This window comes from Podarcis filfolensis, assembly GCF_964270895.1.
Source record: "Podarcis filfolensis genome assembly, chromosome: 4".
NCBI lineage: Eukaryota > Metazoa > Chordata > Lepidosauria > Squamata > Lacertidae > Podarcis > Podarcis filfolensis.
Genome location: NC_139607.1, coordinates 39,577,397 through 39,603,564, shown reverse-complemented (window position 1 = coordinate 39,603,564; position 26,168 = coordinate 39,577,397). Strand labels below are relative to the sequence as shown.

The 26,168-nt window shown below is 38.8% G+C and overlaps 1 protein-coding gene across 7 annotated transcripts; it reads left to right on the top strand.

Annotated features, from left to right (window-relative positions):
• Nucleotides 1-58: 58 nt before the first annotated feature.
• Nucleotides 59-24,471, top strand: AP1S2 (adaptor related protein complex 1 subunit sigma 2). Of its 7 annotated transcripts, none has more exons than XM_083612445.1 (6): nucleotides 59-1,726; nucleotides 5,097-5,275; nucleotides 7,057-7,165; nucleotides 8,368-8,505; nucleotides 15,185-15,277; nucleotides 22,559-24,471. In XM_083612445.1, the coding sequence occupies exons 2-5, from the start codon at nucleotides 5,097-5,099 to the stop codon at nucleotides 15,227-15,229; spliced, it is 471 nt and encodes a 156-aa protein (XP_083468571.1). In that variant the 5' UTR covers nucleotides 59-1,726; the 3' UTR covers nucleotides 15,230-15,277; nucleotides 22,559-24,471. The 7 variants fall into 7 exon arrangements, with proteins under 7 accessions (XP_083468571.1, XP_083468570.1, XP_083468572.1 ...); XM_083612442.1 differs by lacking the exon at nucleotides 59-1,726 and adding an exon at nucleotides 1,765-1,931; XM_083612444.1 differs by lacking the exon at nucleotides 15,185-15,277.
• The last annotated feature ends 1,697 nt before the right edge of the window (nucleotides 24,472-26,168 follow it).

Sequence of the window (26,168 nt, the reverse complement as noted above, 5' to 3'; positions counted from 1 at the left end):
TGGCTTGCCTGTGGGTATGGCTGGGTATCATATTGCTTATATGTTCCATTAATCCATTAATCTTAAAATGCCATAAATAGATAATCATGGCATCACATCTGCCTCAACTAAGCTCATTTCCAGAAAACTATATTGCTCTCAAAATTAAAGGCTGTCACAGATCCTAAAACATGTGTTGCCATTCCTACACGTCCTTTATGGCATTTCTTCTGCTAAATTTGAGTATTTATCAATTACATTTATATCCAGCCCTTCCCTGATCTTAAAGCATTACTTGATTCTACCTCCTGCAATTTATCCTCCTGTGAAGCTGAGAATGATGGCCCCTGGTCACCCGGGAGCTTCAAGACAAAGAATTTGAGCCTGGGTCTCTCCCGTCTTAAACCAACAGTCTAACGCAGACTGTCCTCTGACACAATTGCATGAAGAGTCATTTCCCGTCATTCTGGGGTTCCTGGACCTTAAATAAGGTAGTGCACTTCCTTGCGTTTACTAGCGAGGCTTGAGAGTTGTGCAAAGTGACTGGCAGTGAACAAAAGGCTACACTCATAACTGCATTACTGTATTGTTACAAGCAACTTTCGAATCCTGGGTAGAAGAACCTATAGAACTTGAGAAAATTCTGACACTTCACATATAACAGAGAAAACCTGAAAGTGAAGCACTAATTGGCTAACTGGAATATCCTGGGACAGTTAGTGCTAACACCAGCAGCAAATCCTTCTGAGTGGAGTGGGACTTTTCTCCAAGTGAATGAGTTCAGGACTGCAGCCGCTGCAGAAATGAAAATGCTTCCGTGTCCGCTTTTAGGCTTGCATATTGTTGCGGGACTAAGCCTGCCCGTTGATGCAGACGATGCTGTGGTCTGACTCAGTGCAAAGCAGCTTCCTATGTTCCTACATTCTACTCACACGTTACTAGCTTTCTAAGAAGCTTAATAGCCAACTAAGCGGCTAGAAGCAATGCAGAAGTGTGTGTGTAAGAGTAGAGGGAGAGTTACAGAGAAGACATAGTTTAACGATGACAAGCTGGAACCCAATTACCGGGGTGAAAGACCCTGCGCATGTGCAATCGGTGCAATTCTGTCGAGGCTTCATATACCGCCTTGTGTGCCTGGGTGCGTGGGCAAGATGAGGGCGTCCCCGTCTGATTGGCTAATCTGCTTTCCCCTTGTGCTTTTGATTGGCGAGATGCGAGTAGAGGCGGGGGAAACACAAATATTGCGTCTACCCGGCTTTCTGATTGGTCCGCCTCGCTCCTGTCACAACCCGCCGTGTCCGGATGGCTGTTGCCTGCGCACCGGTTACTACCCGCTCCCCAACCTTCTGTCGTGCGTCTCGGCCTCAGGGATTGGCTGCCCGGGAAATCCTTCCTCCTCCTTTCACCAACCCCGCCCCGCCGCGCTCCCACGCACACCCCGCCCCTTGGGTACACCCTGGTGTCCGCTGCGAGGGGGCGAATGAAGTTTGGTGGCTGAAGAGAAGAAGTGGGGCCGCCCGCCCGCCCCCTGCGACGAGCTCCTGGCCCCGCCTCCTGGCCCCGCCACAGTTGGCACGGCCTGCTCGCCGGGAGGAGCCCCTCCCTTCCCTCGCTCTGGTGGGGAGCGTGGCGGCGGTTGCTCCCTGCGTAGTTTGAGAGAGCGCTGAGCAGACACCCTCCACACACGCACACGCACACACTCACGCAGAGACACCGGTGCGCGCGCTTCGAACGCTCCTGACTAACGGTAAGTGATGCGGCGAGCTTGGCCTCGCGCGCGCGCGCCTGTGCCTCCTTATAACGGTCAGAGGCGTCTCCTCACGGAGCCCCCCTTTTTTTTTAATACGCCGACGGGTGGAAGGCGGGGAGACTGTAAAGACCGGCTGTAAAGACTCTCCCGCTGCCTCTTATTCTCCGCCGCCGTCGTGTGCATATATAAAATGTGCGCCCAGGTACAGGAATACACAGCGCGTGCATTTGTATACAAGCCGCGCGGGCTCTAAAAATGAGTATTTTTCCTCGAGGTCTTGGCGGGGTAGATGCGTCGGTCAGGCTGCTGGATGGGTGTTCGTGACCTGTCGGTGTTAGGCCCTATTCTGAAGGAGGTCGTAGGAGTCGGAAGGGAACGCGAGGGTCATCTAGTCCGACCCCGTGCAATGCACGACTCGTTTGCCCAACGCGGGGCTCGAACCCACGACCTCGCTGAGATCAAGAGTCTCCTGCCTGGCCCCTTGGCGCTGCCCTCGGTCGTTCTAGTGGCCCCTGATGCCACGCTGGCTTGGCAGACTGCCTGCCTTCAACAAACACAAACACAACAACACCACCTGGGAAAAAAAACCGCTTCACTTCTTGTAGCATTTTATTGTGGATTTTGCTTCTGGTGGCCGTGATTGTAGTTGGACCCGTGCGCGATTCCTCATAAATGGGATGCTGGAAGGAAGTGGATGTATGAGTGGGGTAACCAGCTCCTAACATGCGCTTCAGCTATTTCTCTCTCTTTTTTGAGGAGGGGGATGTAATCCACATGCAGCCTGGATGAACAAAGGTGGCTCCCCTCTCCCCTCCATCCCTTCCCAGCACATGCTTTAATGCGAATTCGAAGTGCTTAAAGCCTAAAAGCTGGATGGTGTTTGTCCTTAGTGTGGTCTTGCATATGTATGCTGAGAGACCCTGGGAGAAGGAGGGAGAGAGATCATTTTTTTGAGCATGAGTGCTTTAGCCTTCTGGACAAATATTGGGGATTGCAGGTGAGCTGCTCTCCACTAAGGAGATTAGCCACTAGAAATGTATTATAAATAAGGTAAGCTTTTTGCCCTATGGTATTATTGCAGTTTTGATTCTCCATACAAATAACCCATTTAAGGACACTTCATAGATCAGATTAGATTATGCCTAATGTTCTGGGATTTGTAAAATAGAACAAATCTATATTGCTCTGAAGTTCTCTGGGAGGACTTCCTTTTGTTTGTTCCTTGCTCCTCTTCCTGTATCTCATGTGGTAAAGTGAGAGATACATCACTATATTCAGATTGAGAAATGTGTGGTTTGTGTGGTACTAAATTTCCGTATTTAACTGTCCAGACTGCTCTGGCTCCAGAATACAAATTGCTTTTTAACTTGTATTTTTAAAGAGACGAGTGCCTTTAAAGTTCAAAGTAACTCTTGTAACGTCACTGAGGCCTTCTTCATAGTGAGGAGAGCTTACAGATAAACAACTTCTGCAAGCAAGGCTTAGTCAAAATCTTCAGCTCACAGCTACACACCTCATGAACTTGGTGTTTTCATGTTCTAACTCCATTTTGAAGATAATACCCTAAGTAGGAATGGACCTGTCATGGCTGCATCTACTTGTAAGAGGGGCAACTTTTATATTTGTGTGTGGCCAACAAGGTCTAGGTAGTTCCTTCAAAAAGATTTCAATTCCAAATTTCACTTGATCTTAAGAAAGAACTGCATGCATATTTGGTGTGTGTGGATATTCTTTAGTACAAATTTATTTGACCACAATATGTATAGTTGGCGATAAGAGCTGTTCATCCCAGATGCACTTTGTTGAACTCAAAAGATAGGGTGATGGTACATAATTTTCTTCAGTATTTTCCACCTTCTGAAACCAAAGATCTATCTTCAAGTATGGCTTGCAATATGTGAATCACATCTCATGTTTGAAGCATCAATGTTCCTGCTTTTTCTGGGCTGACCAGATTATATGGAAGACAGGATTTCTATACCTTTAGTAGCTAGATAGAAGGGATCATTTTGGCACATATAAATTGTCAAATTGAGATCTACAGATGTAGGGAGGGAAGTATACAAAATTTAATAACAACAACAACAATTGTAGTGTCAGGATGAGAAGTTGCAGAGACCTCTCTCTTCATCTATGAAAGATATAGGAAGAATACTTAATACCACTTTAAAGATATTTTAATACCATTTAGTGTGGATGCCATCACTTCCTCTTTTACCTGCCTCCCCACCACATATTGTTCAGGTGCAGTTATCAAGGCATTTTAAGTTTATAAGTTGGTTCTTTAGTATATTTTGCTTGTTTTTAGCTGTTTCTCCCAGGTTGTTTTGTTGCATTATAGGTTCTTTTCTTCGCTTTTAAAAAATAAAAATTAGAAGCCTGGCCATAATGAACCACAAAACAATACACATTTATCTGTTACCTAAATTTGCTCACATAAGTAAACCTTCCACAATCTATATGGTGGATTATGTGTAATGCTTGCATAAATGTTTGCAGGATGTCTTTCAAGTTGGGTGTAGAATTTGTTTACAATTTCTGTATAGCTTGCTTGCAGAAAGAAGTAGACATAGATATAGGAAGAAGGCTTAGGCCAGTCTGACCAACAGCATTATATTTTCAGCATGGTTATTTTATGTCATACCTTTTGTGTACAGTCGCAGTGTCAGTGTAGAAGAATGGGCTGGTTTTTAATAAAGTATATTGTGCACCTGCAACAGCATAACTAGATCAGTGGTCTTTGGTCCCCAGAAGTTATAGGACTACAACTTGCATCATCCCTGACCATTGTCTAAGCCCTCAAATGGCTGGGGATGGTGGGTGCTGAAATCCAACAATGTCTGGGAACCCAGAGTTGAAGAATACTGACCCAGATAACAAGGATCATGCTACTAGAGATCTGTTTAATATGAAATTTATAGCTTTTCAGACTTGAGAATTATTGCTGTGCAATGAGTTCTAGAAGTGTTTATAAAAACAGCAACAATTTTAACCTAGGGCATTATGCTACATTTGTCTTCAATGGGAAGATGATAGGATATTATGATTAACTGCTGTGAATATGTTTTGCATTTAAACTTCACTTGAATACAGTTGTATACAATTTAGATGATTTCTAGATAAAACTCACTACTGTGTTTATCTTACCCAGATTTTTCAAAATAATTATTTAATAATACAAGCCACTGTCTATCTTTTGAGATACCTTCAAGTCCTTGATGTCCTTTCCAGAGGCTGCTTTTAAAGCTTAATTGGAAAGAAAAATGCTGGTGATCTTAATGTTCAAAAGCTTTCTCAAATGTATAGCACACACTATGCAATGGGTCTGAAGGATTGACATGAAACTGTGTTTTATTTAACTCAACAGATGCAGTTTATGTTGCTTTTTAGTCGTCAAGGGAAGCTGAGACTTCAGAAATGGTATGTCCCATTATCTGACAAAGAAAAGAAGAAAATCACAAGAGAACTTGTTCAAACAGTCTTGGCCCGTAAACCGAAAATGTGCAGTTTTCTGGAGTGGAGGGACCTGAAGATTGTCTACAAAAGGTGGTTTTCCATCCTTACACTTATAAGTTCTATCCAACAAAAGATATACTGAATAGTAGAAATAAGGATTTCTTCTCTTATGTGTGAAAAACATATTCAACTTTCCTCAAATATAATTCAATAGCATTGTAGGAATTATGTCTGCAGTACTTTTTCTGTGTTGTAAAAATGAGATAATTTTACACTTAATAAAATAGTTATGCACTCAGATTTTTCATTAAATGAGGCATACATATTTGAAAACTATGTTTTAAAGGCTATTTAATGTACTTGAATGTTAAAATGTTACATGATTTTATTTTATATAAGCTAGGACTTGATTTTGCTCAAATATACAAAGGTTGCACAATTACACTATCTTATACTTCTCGCCTGTTCAGCTGTAAATTTAAGAGCTATGGAATGTTGTACTGTCTGCTTAATGCCGTGAAGGAAAATTGTTCTTGCTACCACAGTGAAATTATTTCAATCTTTGTTTCAATAGGTAAACAGATCAAGTACTACCTGTGCTTCAGTGCATTCATAAATCTGCGAAACTACTTACCACTTTATTTATTTATTTTATTTTATTTTATTTTATTTTATTTTATTTGCCAAGTTTCTACAGCTGAGAAAATGCAATAAAAATTTTAAAACACTGTTAAACTGATAATACAGATGAGGACTTACTGATTGCACCCCACTGAAACAAGCCACAATGCCACACTTCAAATTAAGGGACAAAGAGAAAAGTATTTGCCTAGCAGATAAAAACAGATAAAGGTTGTTCCAGGCATGCCTCCCTGGAGAGAGCATTCAACAAGTGGGAAGCCATCATTGAAAAGGCTTGATCTTGTGTTGTCTCTCTCCAAACCTCCCATGAAAGAGGCCCACATAAAAGTACCTAGGATGATGATTGTGTTCTAGAGTAGGGTGGGGAACCTTAGGGGCCCCTCTCTTAGCAAAGTCACTTAAATAATGCCGATGTAGCCAGAAATAAAAGAAATCCTGATAACACTGTGCTGAGGAAAATGAACAAAAGCAATGTATAAATAGGCACATGCTGCTTCAGCAAACACCATTTTACCTTTACTGGTTGCTAAGCAACTCCTCTACCCTTACTGGCTGGTTGACCTATGGATAACAAAGGTTACCCTTAAATTACAAACTGAATGATCCCTGCTGTAGCACTTCCAACACCCTCCAGGCCTCTATCTCCATTCAGGCCACACCCTTCACTCTGCATCCGCCTAAAGTGATTTGCCTGGCTGTAATGTGTTCTTGAAATGTATTAATGCACCTTCCTTGCCTGGGTGGAGGATAAAAGGTGTGTGTGTATTTAGAAACCTCTGGCTTTTATTTGGCAGAATATAGCTTACTGTACAAAATTAAGTATCTCATTCTACACCCCACTCACTACTGGTATGTGGCCCTTGAGATGGAAAAGATTGCTGGGGGTAGCGCTTCCACAGCCATCTTGAAATTTGTTTTCATAAAAACGATAACTGCTATTATAATTATTCTTTCCTATAGCTATTGATTGAATAACTGTTGATAACACACTCAAATATGAAACTTGTCCACAAACTGGCAACTACAATGAGGTACTTGGAAAAAGCCATAATAAAGCTATTTTCAAGCCAGTTTGTAAAGTTAGTGAATTCAGGTTAATTTTGAAAGTTAATGCATTACTCTGAGGAAGTTGGCACTGTTAATTTCTGTGAAATATGTAATGGGTATGTATAATTCTTAAAACAAAAATCTGGCAGTGTTTCATAATTAGAGTAACCTGTTTCTTTCAGATATGCAAGTCTCTATTTTTGCTGTGCCATTGAAGATCAGGATAATGAGCTAATAACCCTGGAAATAATTCACCGTTATGTGGAATTGCTTGATAAATACTTTGGAAGTGTAAGTTATTAATTGGTTTTTCTGGTCTCTGTAGGTGACATCCAATGATGTCTGCCTGCCTGGGCAGTGGAAATCCACTTGTGTAATGGGACTTGGGTTTCTCTTCTCCCCATGTTCTCCCTGCTGCCACACATTCCCAAAATCTGCTCCAGAATTTCTTCCCAACCTCCAGAACAGATTTGGGGGATACATGGGGGGAGAAGAGAAAGCAGAAGCCTCACTGACTAAGTAGATGCTCACTCAAGCTCCATGGGGTCTCATCCTATAATTATAAATTTCTGTAATGAAGTTTTTCATTTATGTAATACACAAATTAAGATGATTTATTTTTCCTGAACATAATAAAAAAATGTTTTAATACACATAAGAAACAACACCCAGTGCTGTCTGTACATGAGTGGAACAGATTTCTGAAGAGGGCTTTCTCTTCCTCTCCTCTCCTTGCAGCCCTCAAAATTTACTCATGAGGTTTGCCAGATCTAGATTAACAATAGATTTGCCCTGGCAGCAGGGTGGGCATGTTGCAGGGAGAAGGAAAACAAAGAGGAAGTTTCACTGTGGAAGTTTGCTTATGTGATATTAGTTTTCACCCTCACGGTGCTTTTGGGGAATTTTAATAGTATTCTGAACTCTGAAAAGTGCTGTAAAAGAATAATCTGGTATTTTGATTTTATATTACAGCATGTATGCATTATTACTGTGAATGAGAATAAAAAAGTTATCTATTGCATTACATTATATAGGTCTGTTTCCTTACTGGGAACTGTTAATGAAGTCTGAAAGTAAAGAATTTGTCAGATGTCGCATGTCAAATACCAATACTGTATGTAACAACCAAGAAACTAGTATTTCTTCCATCAGCAACTTCACTGAATCTTCTTTGAAGATATTCAGTAGTGTGCTGCTGCTGTTACAAATGCTATTACATAAAGCAGAGAACTATGTGGTATATATATGAGGCCTAGGTGATGAGCTCAAATGATACACTTATTTAAATGCCTGTTCCTTATATTTTAATGTTACTATTTAAATCAATATTAATATTTTCTCAAAAGTTTGTTCCTTACCAAATCCATGACTTGGCCTTTAGTGATCACACAGAAGATCATGACAATCTGTGTTTCTTTAAAAACCACAGGATCTTAACTTGGCACCTTAAAGAAGGGATTAAATCTCAACATGTTTTTTCCTATGTTTTCTAGGTATGTGAACTTGATATCATCTTCAATTTTGAGAAGGCTTATTTTATTTTGGATGAATTTCTTTTGGGAGGGGAAGTACAGGAGACCTCAAAGAAAAATGTTCTTAAAGCCATTGAACAAGCAGATCTATTACAAGAGGTAAGAAAATTCTTTTTTTGCCAAAGCTCCACCAGCATGCTTTACTCTTTTCTAAGAAAAGCATCTTATTTCTCCAGAAGTTGTTGAAAAAGCTTTTCAGCATGTCTAGCATGTAGCTTCTCCTTAATATTCTTCTGTACAATATTGCTTTACCCACTTCTTATTCTGTTAGCTAGCATCACTATATTCAGTATATAACTATAAAGAACAGTAATACTGCTTTTTTTTAAGGTTTCCTTTCATAATGTGTTTGGTGTTGTATGTGTTGCTAGACATGCAGCTACTGTCTCCATGTGTGTGTCGTCTTGTCTAGGCATTTCTGTTCTTTTTATTCAATTAATTTATATCTGTTTCTTTTTATTCAATTAACTGAATGATTATAACTAATTTTTGTCATACCTGATGCATGTATGCCTCTTTCATTGCTGAAATCCAGAAGCTAGACTCTCTTCTTTGAGACACTAAGGTATAGTTAACATTAACTGTTTTAAAAACAAGTAACAGTGCCATAGCTAACTTAAGTAGATGTACACTGTGCATTTAGAAAATAGTTATAACACTAGTCTTAGAACCGTAGCAAATAATGTAGACTTTTGGGTTGAAACTTTGCACCTCAGCTGCTAACAAAATGCATTTCCTGTATTACATCCTGTTTTTACTTCCTGAGAGAAGCCCGAAGAGACTAACAGAAAACAATTCAATTAACACAGCATCAGAATAATCAGTATAACAAAGTATAGCATATATCAAAATATGAAATATGTCAAAGCCATAAATCTTTGAAATACATAAGAATTAATTCAATAGTAAGGGTCCTGCTTCTGGCCTTGTTGTTCCCACCCCATTTCCCTTTACCTAGCCTCATTGGTATACAGATAGCAGCTGCATAAATATTAGTGAACTCTGTTGCCTTTAATGCACTGATTTAGAATTAGGGTTTCAACACAGTAGTTGGAACAACTCATTTTTTGTTAGGCTACATAAAATTCCTAAATCTTGAGGTGATAACATAGAACTGGCACTACAGATGTTTTGAATGATGGTTCAGAGCCATGTTATAAATACAGCAAGTCTGTTTCTACATAAAGGAACATGGATTCAGCCTGCATGCTTGTACAGTTATGCAGATGTGAACTTTTGTGGCTTTGTATTGCAAACATGGGTGGTGTTTTGAGATGTGTATTTGTTTTGCTTTGATATGTGTTTTGTTGAAGTCCCATCTTTCAGTCCTCCTGTATCCACTCATTAGTGAGACTTTTAAAATAATAAACCATAAATTTATGCTGGTAATTAAGTGGCCATCCCATCCAAATATATATTAACTTCTTGGGTTTTGCCACTTCAGAATATATACACTGGGACTACTTGTTTAAAAGCATTCTTCATTAAAAATTCACTGCCTTTAAAATGCTGGTATACTGAGGAGAAGGCTCAACTGAGTAGAAGTTTTCATACGGATGTTGACAGTGTAGTGATTCTGAATTCCCACAAATACTCTGGCTTGTTCATATTATATAAGAAGCTTTAGAAAAAGTTGCAGAAGGAGCAGGTGGCAAATAGAATACTGTGATTGATACAACAGCCATCAAGACTGTTGCGATTGCATACAGTGTCTTTCAGTATATATTTTTCCATTTTCTTAAAATGTGAGATTCTTTATTCCTTACATGAGGTGTAACCTGCTCATGCTTATTTAAAGTGCATGTGTGCAGTGCATGTCGGCAAAGTTGGCCATAGGGGCAACAGTCTTCATTGCTGAAGTGCCTATGAGCCGAGGTGTTGGATGCAGCAAGTCAAGCTTGTGCAAATAGGGATGGTAGGACAGATGGCAGAGGAAGGCAGAAAAAGGCAATGAGTAGATGGGTGGGCTTTGGTCACTAAACCTCCAAACTTAATCCTTACCTTCAGTATGGTAAGCCATACTGAATTAAGTAGAATTTACTCCTGAATATACATGGTTAGGCTTGCAACCTCAAACACAGCTGAGATTATTTTTCTCTTTTAACCTATCCACAGGAAGAAAATGTGATATTGGAGATTAGGGAGGAAAGAATATGAATTAAAGGGGTGGAGGAAGAATTTTTTTTACAGCTGCAACACTATGCACACTTTTGAGAGCAAGTCTTGCATAGTGTTGTTTCTGAGTAAACACGCAAAGGACAAGGCTGCAGAGAGATCTATTTGCTATAGCTGTATGATCTTACTTCATTGTTACTATTGGTTTAGTTTGTTTTGATCTTAATAGTGCGCAGTGCCTTGTAGGCTGATAGGAAATTAACAGGTTTGTTTCATAAATATGATTTTACAGAGGTTGGAGTGGAAGGAAGTTGAAGGGAGGAGGATTTCCCTCCCCTAACAGATTTTTAAGTATTATAAAACAGAGGAAATGAGAACAGAAAGATTAGACAGGTGACAGCCACTTGTACACACATAGCTATACATACTGCATGGGGTTCTGGGGAGAGAGTTGAGGGCTGCTGCCAGGAAGAAAGGCAAGCAGAAAAGTGGACCCCATAAGAAGAAGAAGAGTTTGGATTTGATATCCTGCTTTATCACTACCTGAAGGAGTCTCAAAGCGGCTAACATTCTCCTTTCCCTTCCTCCCCCACAACAAACACTCTGTGAGGTGAGTGGGGCTGAGAGACTTCAAAGAAGTGTGACTGGCCCAAGGTCACCCAGCAGCTGCATGTGGAGGAGTGTGGAATCGAACTCGGTTTACCATATTACGAGTCCACCACTCTTAACCACTACACCACACTGGGTCACTGAAGGGTCTGGCAGGGCAGCTCTCCAAGTACTCCGCGGCTGCAAGTCAGACATAGCAATGCCTCTGTGGCCAGGGTAATGTATTTTTGTTGAGTCTATCCACTCTGTGAACTACTGCATGCCATGGTCTCCTCTAAGGATTCTTCAAAGTGCTGGCTATATGTTAAAGAAAAAGTAATGATACAAAGACAAACCATGTGGCAAATGTCATGTTTAGTTTGGCTCTATTATCTGCCTGGCATTACAGTCCAGAATTTATCTGGCTCCATAGTACTAGTACAAAATATTGGCATACTCTGTTCACATAATTTTATGGTGGATTCGTTTATTAACAGAATTTTGGCTGTCCTTGCTAGGCAAGCCAAAAATAGTGGTTGCCAGGACTTTTCTTAGCCATGTGCTCCAGTGACTCGCTATGCTTCCCTGCAGGACAGAATTGTGGGTAATTCACTGGTTTGACTACTCCAAGTCAAGTTGCTATTGGGCTTGAAGCAAACAAGGAGGTTTTCCCAGCAGGAAAGTATGGTGAGAAGCTTGGTGAACTATGGCCCCCAGGGTATCTGTCATAGTGGCAAAACACCCCCCAGCTTTGAGAAGGGATGGGGTCATTACACAGCTGCTAGAATAATTTGCAGCTAGCTCTATAGCTCCCAAGTTTGGCCATTTGTTTTGCTTGCCAGAGTGCAGTGGCACACTAGCTGTTGTGAACAAAATTTTGCACGTCTGTTTTACAGAGTAATTCTAATCTGCTTTTCGATTAAAAGTGTCTGAGGTGGCTAATGAACCATAGTAAAAACAATATACCGGTAAAATGCAGTTCCTTTTAGAATCTCTTCAAGAAAAAAAGTCCAATATTAAATTGCAGAACAAAATCCATAGATTTCTCTTCCATACAAATCCCCTTAAAAATCATAGTTTTGCCAGAACAAATCTTGTTTAAGAAATTGCAAGGGAGGTACAGCTGCCCAACGGAAGTTGTTGAATGTGTGACATCTAAATGTCAAAAGGAAATAAAATAATATTTTCCCCTTATCAGTTTTACTCTTTCCCATCATCATTTAATTCACATAGACTTTCAGAGTTTGTATAATTGATAGTTTATCTTTTCAATAGTGTGTTAGTTATGTACTTTATCTTTTCAGAATTTGTTACTGCAGTGCCTGTGTTGGATTTTGTGTTTACATAAAGTTACAAAAACTAAACATTTTAAAATTTTGTGGAATTTTGTGTTTCCTTTACATTGGTTAGTGTCTTTTTGGAAGTTAACCTATTTGTAGTGGGTGATGTGTGTATCATTCCGTTCCTTTGCTTTGGTTGGAATCAGTGCTGCCTTATATGTATGTAACAATCTGTTTGATAAAACAAATGTAAGCATAATAAGTAGCTTTTCACTTGGGACTCCCTGTACAAAAGCTAGGCAAGGAAGAGTCATTTATCCTGCCTTTGTAGCTAATGCCATAATACCTCCTTCATACCCTAACACTGAAGGATTTTTTAAAATCCGTTTGACAAGCTGAAGCACAAGGACAAAAGAAGGACAATCAGTCCTTCCAGGACAGATTCCAAATGCTCTTATTCAATTGTGTATTTTAGAATTACTTTATTATCAAGCGCATAGTTCATGGGGAGGGTTACATTAGTAGTACATTTCCATTATTTTTGGAAATTAAGTACTCTGTTCACTAGAACTGTGATTTGTTAAATTGGTGCATCATTGCTTCAAAGTTCTTTATTTCATGTTCTGTGAGTGGACAGTGAGCATGTTCACTTGCAGATAACAAAAAAGATCTCACAAGAATGCATCTACTACTTAAGCTTAAGTTCTGGTGAAAGAAATACTGAAGTGATTGCAGAACTGAGCTCCATGCAACCCATTTAAATCACCCTGGATGTGGCACAAGAAGAAAAGATTTTAAGACCAAGAGATGCCTAATCCGGAACAAAGTGGGAACTTGAGAACAAAGATAATCAGAGCTGAAAAGCCATGGGAGGCAGTGTGATATGGAGTGGGGGGAAATGGGAAGAAATGCTTCACTCTTCATTTGCAAGATGCTTTCCCTGAACCACACTTCATATGCTTATTTCCCGAAGATTTGCAGACACATTTATTATGGCGAAAAGCAGTGAGCAATAGATGTGTTAAGCCCCACATTCCCTGTTATGGCCCAGGTACTGGTAGTGACTCAGATCTGTGCCAGCTGCTAAACATTAGTTCAGCTCTTAAATACAAGGCAGTCGAGATTCTTGCAGTGATAACTTTTTTTTGTTCAGAGTATTTCCATATGATTTCAAACTTGCAGTTAGCTTGCTGAAGATATGGAGAGGACTTGGGACAGTGTTTACATCTAAAGTGTTCTCCATGTTACGTACTTGGCCTGACTTATAGGTATGGCAGCAGTCCTGTAGCTCTGTCTAGAGCTGTCAGAGGAATGCAAGGCTTTAAAGTTTACATGGGAGGACGAAGATCACATGGAGAAGTGAGGGGATGCCATGGTTAAAAAATGAATTGTGTACTGTGTGCCTATATGCACATAATCATTCTGTCCCTTCTACATGATTTTTGACTTCTTGTAATATTGGAGTGACATAGGGAAATAACAAACACATTGCACACCTAATGTAGTTATTGGATTTTTGTAATACTTAGCACTGAAAGAATCAGTACCTATGCTTTGCCTCTGAGAGATGTGTGTTTCTGAACTGCTTGCATAAGTTATGAAGCAAGCACCTTTCTGTGTAGTAAAGCTGTTTAATCTCCCTTACAGAACTTGTGCTTTGAATTAGATAACCGTCATCACCCTATTTGAATGTTTGGTACTTTGACCTCAGCACAGAAGTAGTCTTTAAAGTATTCGGTAGAGGCAGGAATGTTGAATGAGAACTCTGCCTTGTTCTCTATTGTCTCTTCATCGATGTCTTATATCGTAGTCCTTTGTAGCACGAGGGAATTAATGTATCTTACATAGTACTAAATAGTTTGGGAATGGCATAACTCCACTATTGAAAATTAAATGCTAACTTTAAGAAAGGCTTAACTTCAGCTTTTTAGGTTTTATGTTGTACTCTTCAGAAGAAAACTTCAAAGAGGCTAGCATTCTCTGAGATACTGTCTTTTAAAAACCCATTAAAAATAAATCCAATAATCCAGTTACTTCTTGCTAAGAGTTTTTAAAGCTGTTAGTAAGGAGGAGATCTGAGGACCAAATCAGACATTTTGAGGACCAAATCAGACATGGTGGGAACTATAATTTATGTGTCTACCCCACTGTCATATAAAGTTGAGGGTCCTTAACAATAAATGGCGTCCATGGGAGACTGACCGACTAACTGACTTTCTCATGTACCTCACCTCCCTGTATTCAGTTGCTTCAGACACTTCCCTGTTTCTGGCTCCAGTACCAGAAGTGGATCATTAATGGGGGAAAATGGTTGGCAAAATGAACTGAGAGGAAATAAGCCACAAGAGGAGGGTAAGGGTGCAGTGTTCTTGCTGCAAGACCTGATCCCACCCCCATTTTATATGGGAATGGAGCTGACAAGTAGGAAGTATCTTCTACTGTCAAATATAGCTTGACTCTTAACAAATGCTCTCATTGTGTTCAGAATAACTTCCCCAACCTGGAGCTTGATTAGCTGTTGAAAAAGAAACATCTTGTTGTGTTGAGTTCTCATGCTTTTTATGTGGAGTTCATTGGAGTTGTTGTCTTTTGTCACATTTTCATTAGCTTTGTCCTTGATAACACTGACTTTTTAAGCAATGCAAAGAAGCCGTTTACCTGAGAGCCTTAGCAATCCTCATATGTACAAGTGTGTGTAATAGTGGATATTTTTTCAGATAGTTTTGCTACATTTTTAAAAAATGTTTAAACTTCAGACTTGCCAAATTTTAAATTGTGCTTGATTTTGTTTGTAGAGCCAGAATGAAGACTGGGGAGGTTTGTCTGAGGATATCTTATGATTAAGAGCAGTCTAAAGCCTTAGCGTTTTGATCCCATCCATACGATTGGTAACTACCAAATTTACCGTTTTGGTGGCATGGTTTACATGGGTGCTTTGCAGAGTTTTGCACGTGTAATGGAACTTGCCTGATAAGTAAAAAGAGGAACAGAAAAGTGGCCAGTGATGAACTTAACCTTGTGCAACACTTGCATGAAAGTATTGAAATATGCTTTGGGTGCTCTTGTCTTATTTTCCTTTCATACTAACAGCATCGGTTTGAAGTGTGTGGTGTGTGGTTTTGTTCTGGTGTTGTTAATCTTTAGGTGTTAATAGAAGTTGGAAGGTTCACAAAGTTTTTTGCTAGGTAGGGCCTAATTATGCATTGAAACGTTACCTGGAAGGGCCATGAAATTACCATAGGCCTTGCTGCAGAACTATTTATTTATGCTTTACTAGTCAATTTCATAGGACAAGCCTAATTTACATCTATAGTGCATTGCAACATTTTTGTTGAGTATTTTAGAGGAATATGTTACACAAAAAGGTAAGTGTATTTTAAAGAAATCCCAGTGAACAGTCAAATGGATAAACTGAAAACTTTCCAGAGCTAAATTATATACAGAGTAGCAGAAGTACAGTCATACCTTGGGATGAATACGTTTCAGGTTGAGCGTTTTTGGGTTGCACTCCACGGCAACCCGGAAGTAACGGAACGCGTTACTTCCGGGTTTCGCCGCTCACACATGTGCAGACATTCAAAATGACATCATGCGTGGAAACGCAACCTGCAGACGCGTGTTACGTTCGCTTCAGGATGCGAATGGGGCTCCGGAACGGATCCCGTTCGCATCCAGAGGTACCACTGTAGTTTAAAAGCCTGGAATCATTTTTAAAGAAAAAAGTTAATTACATCTTCCAGTTTTTTCAAAAAGCTGAATTTCTTTCAATAGCGTAATGGAATTATATGTAAAACAAGTTAAAACTTATCACACTTATTAATCCTGCCTTTCCCCAGTAAGCTTGGGACAGTACAAATCAGGGTGAATAAATGATCTATATTTAAATAATAATCAAAGACCCATTAAAAAACTTCTGTTTTATTTTATTTCTATTGCATTTATATCTTGCCTTTTCCCCGAAGGAGCTCAGTGTGACATACATGGTTGTCCCCTTCTTTGTTTAATTCCCAGCAGCTGTTAAAAGCAGTTTACTCAATATACCTTTTAGCAAATTAGGTCAGTAAATGAGCATAGAAATATCAATGACTCAGAAGCCTTCTTTTAAAAGTTTTTAATAACTCTGCAGAAGGCCGTTAAAGAGGAGGCAGGATGACCCTTCCTTGGGAGGGAATTCTATAGCTTAAGCACGGGCACTGAGAAGACCTTGTCTCTGTTCCCAGGCATCCTTTCAAAGTTGTTGGGACACACAAGAGTGATCCGTTGAAGACTCAGTCATGTGCAGGCATTTACAGAAGGGAGTCCTTCAGAAAACCCTGTCCTAAACTGAATGACTTTTAAAGGTTATCACTAGCACTTTGAATTGAGCCTGGAAATGAATTGGAAATCTAAACACTTGTTGTGAATGGACCATAGTTTTGTAATAGAGCATCTGCTTTGTATGCAGGAGATCCAGGTTCAATCCCTGGCATCTCCATGTAGTGTTTAGAATGACCCCTGTTTGAAACCCTGAGGAGCTGCTGCCAGTGGGTGTAGACAGTACTAAGTTAGAAAGACCAATTGTCTGCATTTTCCTGTGTTTAATAGGAAAGTCATATGGCCCCCAGTAATCTGCCACATTCTTGACAACTGATAGTTTTGAGACAGTTTTCAAAGGTAGCCCCATTTACAGCACATTGCAGCAATCCAGGCATGGTGTAACAAAGGTATTACATCACCTGACCAGATCTGCAGACTCCAGGAATGGATGTAGCTGGCACATAAGATTAAGCTGAACAGAAATGCACCTGGCCACAGCCAATAATGAATTGGATGGCCTAGAGTTGTTGCTGATCTGCTGGATAGCTGGTGTGGACCCCTAATGTAGATAGCAGCTGTTGCTAGATCCCACGCCACAGGTGAAGAAACAAGAACATAGGAAGTTGCCTTATTTTGAATCAGACAATTAGGAAGCTATCTACGCTGACTGGCAGTGGTACTCTGGACTTTTCAGCAGGATTATCTATTGGGCCCTACACAGATATGACAGGGATTGAACCTGATTTCTGAGCTACAGCCGTTCCTAAAGATATAAGATGCTCCATACTCTAGGATTTGGTTGTCTCTACCATCATTTATGTGTTCCACAGTGATTATATAGAATGATTGCTGCGGGCCATTCTCCCCTTGAATAGACTGAACAAAAGATGAAATTGTTCAAAGTTACAATACATTCATCTGTTCTGTGGATTCTGTCCCTGGTTTGAGTGTGATTGTGGAGTAATTTTCCATCTAGTCATGCTGGTACATATCTTCAGCTCTACTTATGGAGGGTACACCATGGCTCAGATAGTAAGTCTTCCTTTCTCTATTCCACTTGGTTGCAAAGTCCCAAACTTGATGAGAGAAGAGACACTTTCGTGTCAACATTACCTGCAATGTGATAGAAATTTGCTTAGAACCTGAGCTGCAAAAATTATGTGGGTAGGCTGCAGTGCAGAATATTGTCATTGAGAAGCTAACAGCTTCTTGACTCAGTGCGCCTGCCCTGACCTAATGTTTTAATTACTTTTGTAGTGTTTTGAACCAGTTCATAATAACAAATCAACTTACTGGTGTTTAGCTATCTTTGCCATTGTCCTACTCAAGAGTGGTTTGCTTAAGTGCTTCTGTGCAAGTTGAATTTAAAAGAAAAAAATTGCAAAAGCTCAACATTAGTAAGTCAAACCAGACCTTCACACCCTTCTGGTAAAACTTCGTTCTTATATAATATTCTGAATGCAGCAAACTCCTTTAGAAATGCTACACAATGCATGCTCACATGGGGCAAAGTGAAACAGAAGGAGCAAAATCTGATGCGGATGGGAACACTGAGTCTAGGTTATTGACTAGTTATTTTTGTATTTTTAAGAACTTGTTCAAAGACACTGTAGGAGGGAATGCTAGTCAAGGTTAAAGCTAATGTAGCTCTTGCTCTGTTGCCTGAGAAGTTAACTATTGTTTCTTTGCAGTCTTGTGCAGCATCATGAGTTGTGTGCAGAAATGATCTAACGAGAACAGAACATGTTTAGTAAGCATAGAATGCAGACAGTGTTGCAGGGGGGCGGAGATTGAAAACTGGAGGGAAACTGGAATGGAGTGGCTGGAAATCTATCTGAACAGGAGCACTGCACATTAGTTGAGAAAGTTCATTTTCTTCTCGTTAAGATATTAAATGTTAACTAACATTTAATAAGACTAACATGGATCCCACTTAATATTAGAGCAGAAGAATTTTTTTTTGGGGGGGGGAGACTTTCCAGTTTAAAATTTTCTGGAAAGCCCATAATTTTCATACATAAACACAGTGCTATGGGAATGTCCACAGACTATTCTTATGCCTGGTTATTGTGCATGAGAATTGGGCATTCCTATTTAAATGAGAATTCTCAGAAGGGTCTTTGGATTAGTCTTCTTAGAACTGGTCCTGAAACAGTTATATGAATGGTCTGATTGTACAGAAGCTCTTAGAAGTGTGAGAGAATTTAAGATCCTGTTAAATTAGCCTTGGTTGGCAGGAAATCCCAAAAGCCAAGTCTCCATCTGAGTAGTTGGATTAACGGTTAGCTGGCTTGGAATGTTAATACAAGTGGTTTTAAAAATGGATTCGACAGAATGTGGTCATTGTGCTTAGAGATAATTTGCAAGACTACACTTTTTTTTTTTGCTGATGGGGGGGATATTCTAACAATCCCTTGCTTGCAAATTTCCATGCTGAAAAACACATCCGGTGGAGCGGGGATAGAATTTGATGTAATTAGATGCATTATCAGAAACTGAACAATTTGCGTACTTTAATTTCCACACCTCTTTCTGTGCCTCCAATAAAAAGGAAAAATGACAGTTCTATTCAGCAGTACGCAGGCAAAGTTCTGCCTTCTCTACTTAAATGTAATCATATGCAAACAAATAATGTTTGACTGTAGGTACAGACGAGTCACCACAAGCTTGTTGTGAAATATGGAAGCACGCGTGCACACACACACACACACACACACACACAGAGCAACATTTTTTAAACACATGATTCATTGATGTCTAATTGCATATAGTTTGTTAAACATACTACAGTGATGTGCTTTTCAAACCCTGAATAGCATGTTGTTTAATAATGCATGTGATTGAGAAGATTGGTGTAGAAATAGTGTAATAGCATTAAAAGTAGTGGTAAATAAAAAACCATTTGCATTATTGTATGCATGCAAACTTTTGTACTATTTATAAAGAATGTGCACATTTCTTTTGTAGCCACGTCATGAATACTTTAATGTCCCAGTATACTAAATGACTTCATTCACCATGCATACAGAGACGTGATAGAGCCGATTTACTCATGGCAGAATACTTATCCTCAGCTGGACGAATCCAGTCATCTTGAACAAATTAGTTTATCACATTTGTTTTGCTGTTGTATATTTTCTTTTCCTACCATTTGTGATGTCTGTGTTTTTTCTTTTCATGTGTCTTGTCAGCATGCCATAACTTCCATGTTAAATCTTACCAGTAGCGCTTGCCATAGCATGTAGTATTCAAGCTGGAATACATTGAGCCCAACATTGCAGTTTAAATACGCAAACACCATGGTGACTGTATTTTTCAAACTAAGTATGAATTGGTATTTGTGCATATATTACAGAAATCCATTGATAGTGAATTATTGTTGGACCCGTTAAATGTTCGTTTAATAGATAATGAGAAAAACTTTGTAGGCCATAGAAAAAATTGTTTATATGACTATACTTCAGTGCACTAATGGAGCTGACCCAAACATTGCCGCAACAGGCAGAATCTGTGCCTGCAGGTTATCATACATAAACATCCACACTGCAATTTCTATTCAGAAATGTGAACATTCCAAGTGTGAGCAGTGGTAGACTAATTCTGTTTACATTGCTCAGGAGGCTGCTATAAAATAGTGATTGCAGAAATAGGAAAGGGGCAGGATTAGCCAAATGAACTATAAGGAATAGAAAATTCCAGATATACGTGTTTTACTTGAACAAAAATGTCAGTTATAGTTCACAAGTAAGGGGGTTTAACATTCTGAATTTACAACAGTCTGGGATGTATTAGTATCAAATCTTAGGATGTTTTCCCATTACAAAACTTTCCTGTTTTTGTTGTATTGCTTCTGTGAATGTATATGGTAAATGCTGCTTGCATTCTCCTCATGCCTGAATCTTTAAAGTGCTGTGCATGGAGTGCTAATGAGGTGCTGTGTTATGTTATAGCTTTATACGGCTGCATGCTTGTAAATTTCTGTGAATTAGTTTTCATGGCATGTCTATAATAAAGTATTGCATGCACTCCTGACGTGAATGGCTTCTTTTTTCCTCCATCTCTTTGCTGTGATATATTTCATGTTTGTGCAGTTGGCCTTTGGTAATTCTAATCTACAGGCATAAAATATGTGAAAACATGTTTGATAAATGATTCAAACTTCAATGCATTAGCATTATTTAAATTGATTCTCAAGCATTACTCAGTTACACATTTTCAAACAGCTGTTAACATTTGTTAACATTTGTTTGATTGATATTCACAGCTACTATGTAGTTTAAATGCTCCCAGATTGCATCTGGGATGTTAACTAGTTGAGGGTGTGCTTGCTTCACTTACTCATAAAACATTGTTCATTAAGGTGCAAATTAACTTTTAATTTTTTACCCAGTATATGAAAATACACACAACAATAGTCTGATAGTATTTGCATATTGCCCAGAGTTTAGAGTCCATAAGCACTACTTCCTTTAGGTCCTGTCCTGATAGGAGAATATGAACATTTATGTGGATAGCTCCAACTAGTATGGAAGTCCAGCCTATGCTTCACATGGCATACAGTGGCTCTAACCTACCTCACAAATCAGTGAAAGGAAGAAGAAAATACTATCTTCTTAATCTGCAGCTGCTGATGGAAAGTGCCCATTCCCAAGTAGTTCTTGTGTGGCAAGGAGCTGTAGTCTGCCTCACAAATGGGAAGAATGGTGCCTTTCACTGCCAATAGATCTATTTGTCAGGAAACACCTTCTTTACACAGAGCAGATTAGGCTAAAACTTAACTGCAGTGCTATCTTGTATCCTGCCCTTCAGTTCCATACACTAGCATGTCTTTCTATCAATGCAGAATGGTGGCAAGTGATCATACTGGTGATTGTATGTACCATCTATGCTAATCTAGAGGTTCTAGGAACATCCCGCCCCACTTGTGATAGTCCAGCTCTTTTATCCTTATATCCATGAATATTTAGAAGCATCGTTTATTTCTATGATGTGTAAATGAATAATAAAGGTAAGTTTCTTGTGGTTTCAGTCCCCTGACAATAGCCTTTTCAAAATTTCCAGTTTCAAAATCATGAAGTAGAAATTCTTTTTAATGTGTTTGTCTTTAATCTGGTAAGTTTCGTGGCCCATTTCTGTTCCTTTAGTTGAACATCCAGAAATTCAAAATGCATCTTTAACTATATTCTTTCACATTTTCAATGCTGCCTTTTCTGAAAATTGTTGCCTAACTCTGACTCTCTCTTTTTGGTGCTGTGCCTTGTTTAGGATGCTAAAGTAAGTGTAAACTCTCTGTGTTTATACAAAAATTACAAGTTATGCTTTTAACAGGAAAAACAACATGGTGTGCTTTTCTTAAGGTAGTCTTAGAAACATCTGATGTTCAGCTAACATTACAGTTGCTATCAAATCACTTCAAGAAGTACCATACAAACTTCACATATAAAGTATAGAAATCTAACTTTTTGAAACTAGAAATGTTGATTCTAAAAAGTTTTAGTGGTATCATAGCATTCTTTTATGTCAAACAGGATGGGGAATCTGTGGTCCTCCACTTGTTGTTGGATTACAGTTCCCATCATTCCTGACCACTGGCCATGCCTGCTGGGGTGGGTGGGAGTGGGAATTTTAATAGCAATATCCCCTATCTCTGCTCTGAAAACAGAAAATAATTTGCTTCCTCTGTTTGACGACAAAAGAAAAGGGATGGGTGTGTGAGATGAATACTATTATAAAATGCTTAAACATTGAGAGTGTTCTGCATAACTAGCGACTGCTTGGTGCATATCCTGAATTTCATCCATTCCCTATTAACATAGCACATATGGTTTGGCAGGAGCACAAAATCTGTTCATTCTCTAATTTTCCCTCCACAGGAAGCGGAAACCCCTCGTAGTGTACTCGAAGAAATTGGACTGACATAAACTTCCTTCTTTGCTGATGTCTTGTGTGATGTTTCCGCATAACTAAATGTTCACTGCCTTCATTTATTGTTAGCTAATGGTGTTATGATGCTATTTGTCAGTATTACTGTTCTGCTGAGCTACATCTTTTAGGCCTACAAGAAAAAATCCATTTACTGTAAAATTTAAAAACAAGGGAATGAAAGATTTAAAAACATTTTTCTGGGAGAAAAGGGATATTACAGTGATTTAAGCCACAGTAATTTACAAGCATTGATGAGTCATAAATGGCAATTTTAGTAAATATATTTTGTAAAATGCCATACATAATGTATCAAGTACTGTACATTATGTCATACACTGAAAAGAAACAATTCCATATGGCAGCCAGTCAAAATGTGTTAATTTGGTTTTGTGTAACCAAAGACTTTTACTATAAAGTCACCATTTGTTATACTCAGTTTAGGTTGTTAGATTGGGGAGAAACAACTGTTTTGCAGCTGTTCATAATACCAAAGAATTCTATTGAGATCTGCAAGTCCAAGATCTGTTGTGAGATGTTAGTTGCTTTATTTCTAGCAACAAGGTTGTAAACAGAACTTGTATCAGAATGAAATTGTACAGCATGAAATTCAGCCAGAAAACTGAGTTAATGTACAAAGGGAACACCAGCTGAGGCTACATGGAATTTTCTTTGTTAAAAAACTTATTTTTTTACTAGCTTAAATGCTTTCTTGATTGCTCATGTAATCCTTTCAAAAGTGTAAAGCAGTATTAAACCAGAAGTCATTGAGATAGTTGACATAATCTCAAAGGGAAAAATGTAAGAAGAGAACGTTACAACACATCTGTCTACCTTTCTCCAAGTATATCAACTATACTTAAACCGGAACTCAAGTAACTATTTTGATAATCTGACAATCTGTGTGTTAATCATTGTTTTTCATTTTTCATTCTACTTTACAAGGATAGGTTTACTCCCTAAACCTATCTTTGAACACTTCTAGTGTGTTCAAATCTGAACACACTAGAAGCAAACATTACACACAAACTCTTTAAGTCATTGGCATACCTTACCTCAGCTAGTTTTTCAAAAGGCTGCAAAGCTATGCACACTTTATTTGGCAGTAAGTAATAATAATAAAACAACAACAACAATAATAATTTATTATTTATACCCCGCCTGTCCGGCTGGGTTTCCCCAACCACTCTGGGCAGCTCCCAACAGATTAAAAACAGAATAAAATATTAAGTCCTATTGAACAAAGCAGGATTTACTACCATATAAACATGCATAGGATCAGGCAACATGAACTTCACAAAGTCAAACTCTGTTTTACTCTGTCTTGCATTTTCCTGCATGTCCTACACTTCACATAGTGCAGAACCCCAGTACAGAACACCTGCTGTTGAAAGCAGTGTGACTTCCTGCACATTGTGTTTGTGTGTGTTACTACACGCCTTTCCAATAATATGACTATCAAGTTCCCCTCCTGTGGGTCTATTTGCTGTGATTACTGTGTTCCAAAGCATCCAAATACTTTATATGGCTTCATGCCATAATCACAAAGGAGAAGTTATGAAAATATCATGTTTGCATAAGATACCCAGGAACCCTGTTCTACATTTCACTCACAGAAAATCTGGAATGAGTTTCAAGAGACATTAGAGTGGCCCTCTGTGTGATGTTGAAGTGATCGAATTACTTGACATTTTAAAAAGTCAAAAGCAATTTTTTAAATGTGTATTCAAACCATGTTTAAGGTTTACAATGTTGCCTTGTATGTGCTTGGTTGGAAGCTTTGTTGTGACTGTGACATAAGCTGTGTGGACACTGTCTTAGTATTACACCAGTTGAGTTGTAATAAATGTTCATTTTTACTCCATTGCTACGTCTGTCTGTTCAGAAACTTGTGGAAATAATTCGTTTCCTTTTATGGTTAAGAATTTTAATCTTTTTCTTGACAGTTAAATATAGCACTTGTAATGCAGTAGAGGTTTTTTTTAACAGCAAGCATATCATAACAATATACAACATTTTTTTCTAAGAAAAAGTACTTTGTGTTTTTCGGGAGTTTTGTTTGTTAGTTAGTTTGTTTAACCAGTTGTCCATGTTTAAAAACATAGACATCCAGTCAGTGGAAGCATTAGAACACAATTTATAGAAACAAAACTTTATTGTGTAGCACATCTTAGTTTATAAGGCATTTTTTTTCTTTTGTGTTTTTTTCTCTACTTACTTGCAAATCAGTCATAAACAATAGTTCATATACAGCTGGGATTTTTTGTTTTTCATTTTTACAATCCTACCCCTCACAGAAGCGCCAAATATCTACTTGTTTACCTTTAACAAAAGACATTTCAGTTTTTAAACAAAGGTATCATTCCTCAGGTCACCATGTATTCTTGCAGGCCTATAACAATATTTTATATAAGGTGTTTTTCCGTTTTTCCATTATTTTAGAATTAGTATTGTGGTCCTCTCTTGCAGGGGTAGCCATTGTGGTGCCTTCCAGATATTGTAAGGACTCCCATCAGCCTCAGCCAACTTGGTCAGTGGACAGGGATGATGGGAGCTGTAGTCCAGCAACATCCAAAGGGCACTGTGTTGGCTACCCCTGCTCTATTGTAATTCACAGGAGACATAAATTTTAGAGTCTTATTTAAAACCATCAACAATTGATCTCCTCAGTTACATTTAGGTTTATCTCAATTGCTGAAGAAAATCAGTGTCTAGATGATAACCTTTCTATTCAAAACAAATTTATTGACAGATTATTCCTGGTTGTTTTCTGACCTTTGGAAATGAACATTATCAACTTAAATTTCATGGGTAGCAGTGTTAGGAACTGAGATATGAAAGCTAGGAGCTAAATGGCACCTTATAGCTAGGTTATGGTTGCAACAACGGAATGTCTAGGCACACTTTTTATAACAAGAATACAAAACTGAAAACCAAATGAACTGCAGCTAAGATATAATGTTCATTTCCCACATGGTCTAGTCCTTTCCCTGCCCACCCCCCTAATATTCTCTTCTCCAGTCTTCAGAGAGGAGCTGGAAGTGTGGAGGCAGAAAAAGGTCCTCCTTTCCTTCCACTCTGCAGTTTTAATCTGAAATCTTAGGCGCCCAGAGCTCAGAAACTGCTCACGCTAATGAATTTTCCTGCCACTAATGTGCCGAGAACAATGGGAGTTTCGAACACTGATGGGTAAGTAGCCTGCCAAAATAACTCTTTTTAGAAGTTTAGAGTTTTGTTTCGTTTTTAAAAGAACTGCAGGGCTCGAAGTTGACTTTTAAATGTTTCACAGTGGTATATATTTACCTCCGAAGTCAAAGATGTGGGTGTTTTGTAAAAACAAAGTCTAGATTGTGAGACGAGAATAAATTATTCCACTGTGTAATTCACTTTTACTACTTTATGCAAATTGTTCATGGAGAGGGAGGTAAGAGCTGAGCAGCTTGTTGAAGCCATATCCCTAACCACAATAAATGTCTAGTTTCTCTGATTTGCAGTCTTCAGCAGGTATAATCCATCCATTAAAGCATAATTGTGTAGCCCTAAGACTACAGCCACACCAAG

Bases quoted from the DNA above. Each gene is read 5' to 3' on its own strand.
- AP1S2 (XM_083612441.1), top strand. The intron at 5,276-7,056 runs GTGGTTTTCCAT...TGTTTCTTTCAG, and splicing joins CTGAAGATTGTCTACAAAAG to ATATGCAAGTCTCTATTTTT. The intron at 7,166-8,367 runs GTAAGTTATTAA...TATGTTTTCTAG, and splicing joins TTGATAAATACTTTGGAAGT to GTATGTGAACTTGATATCAT.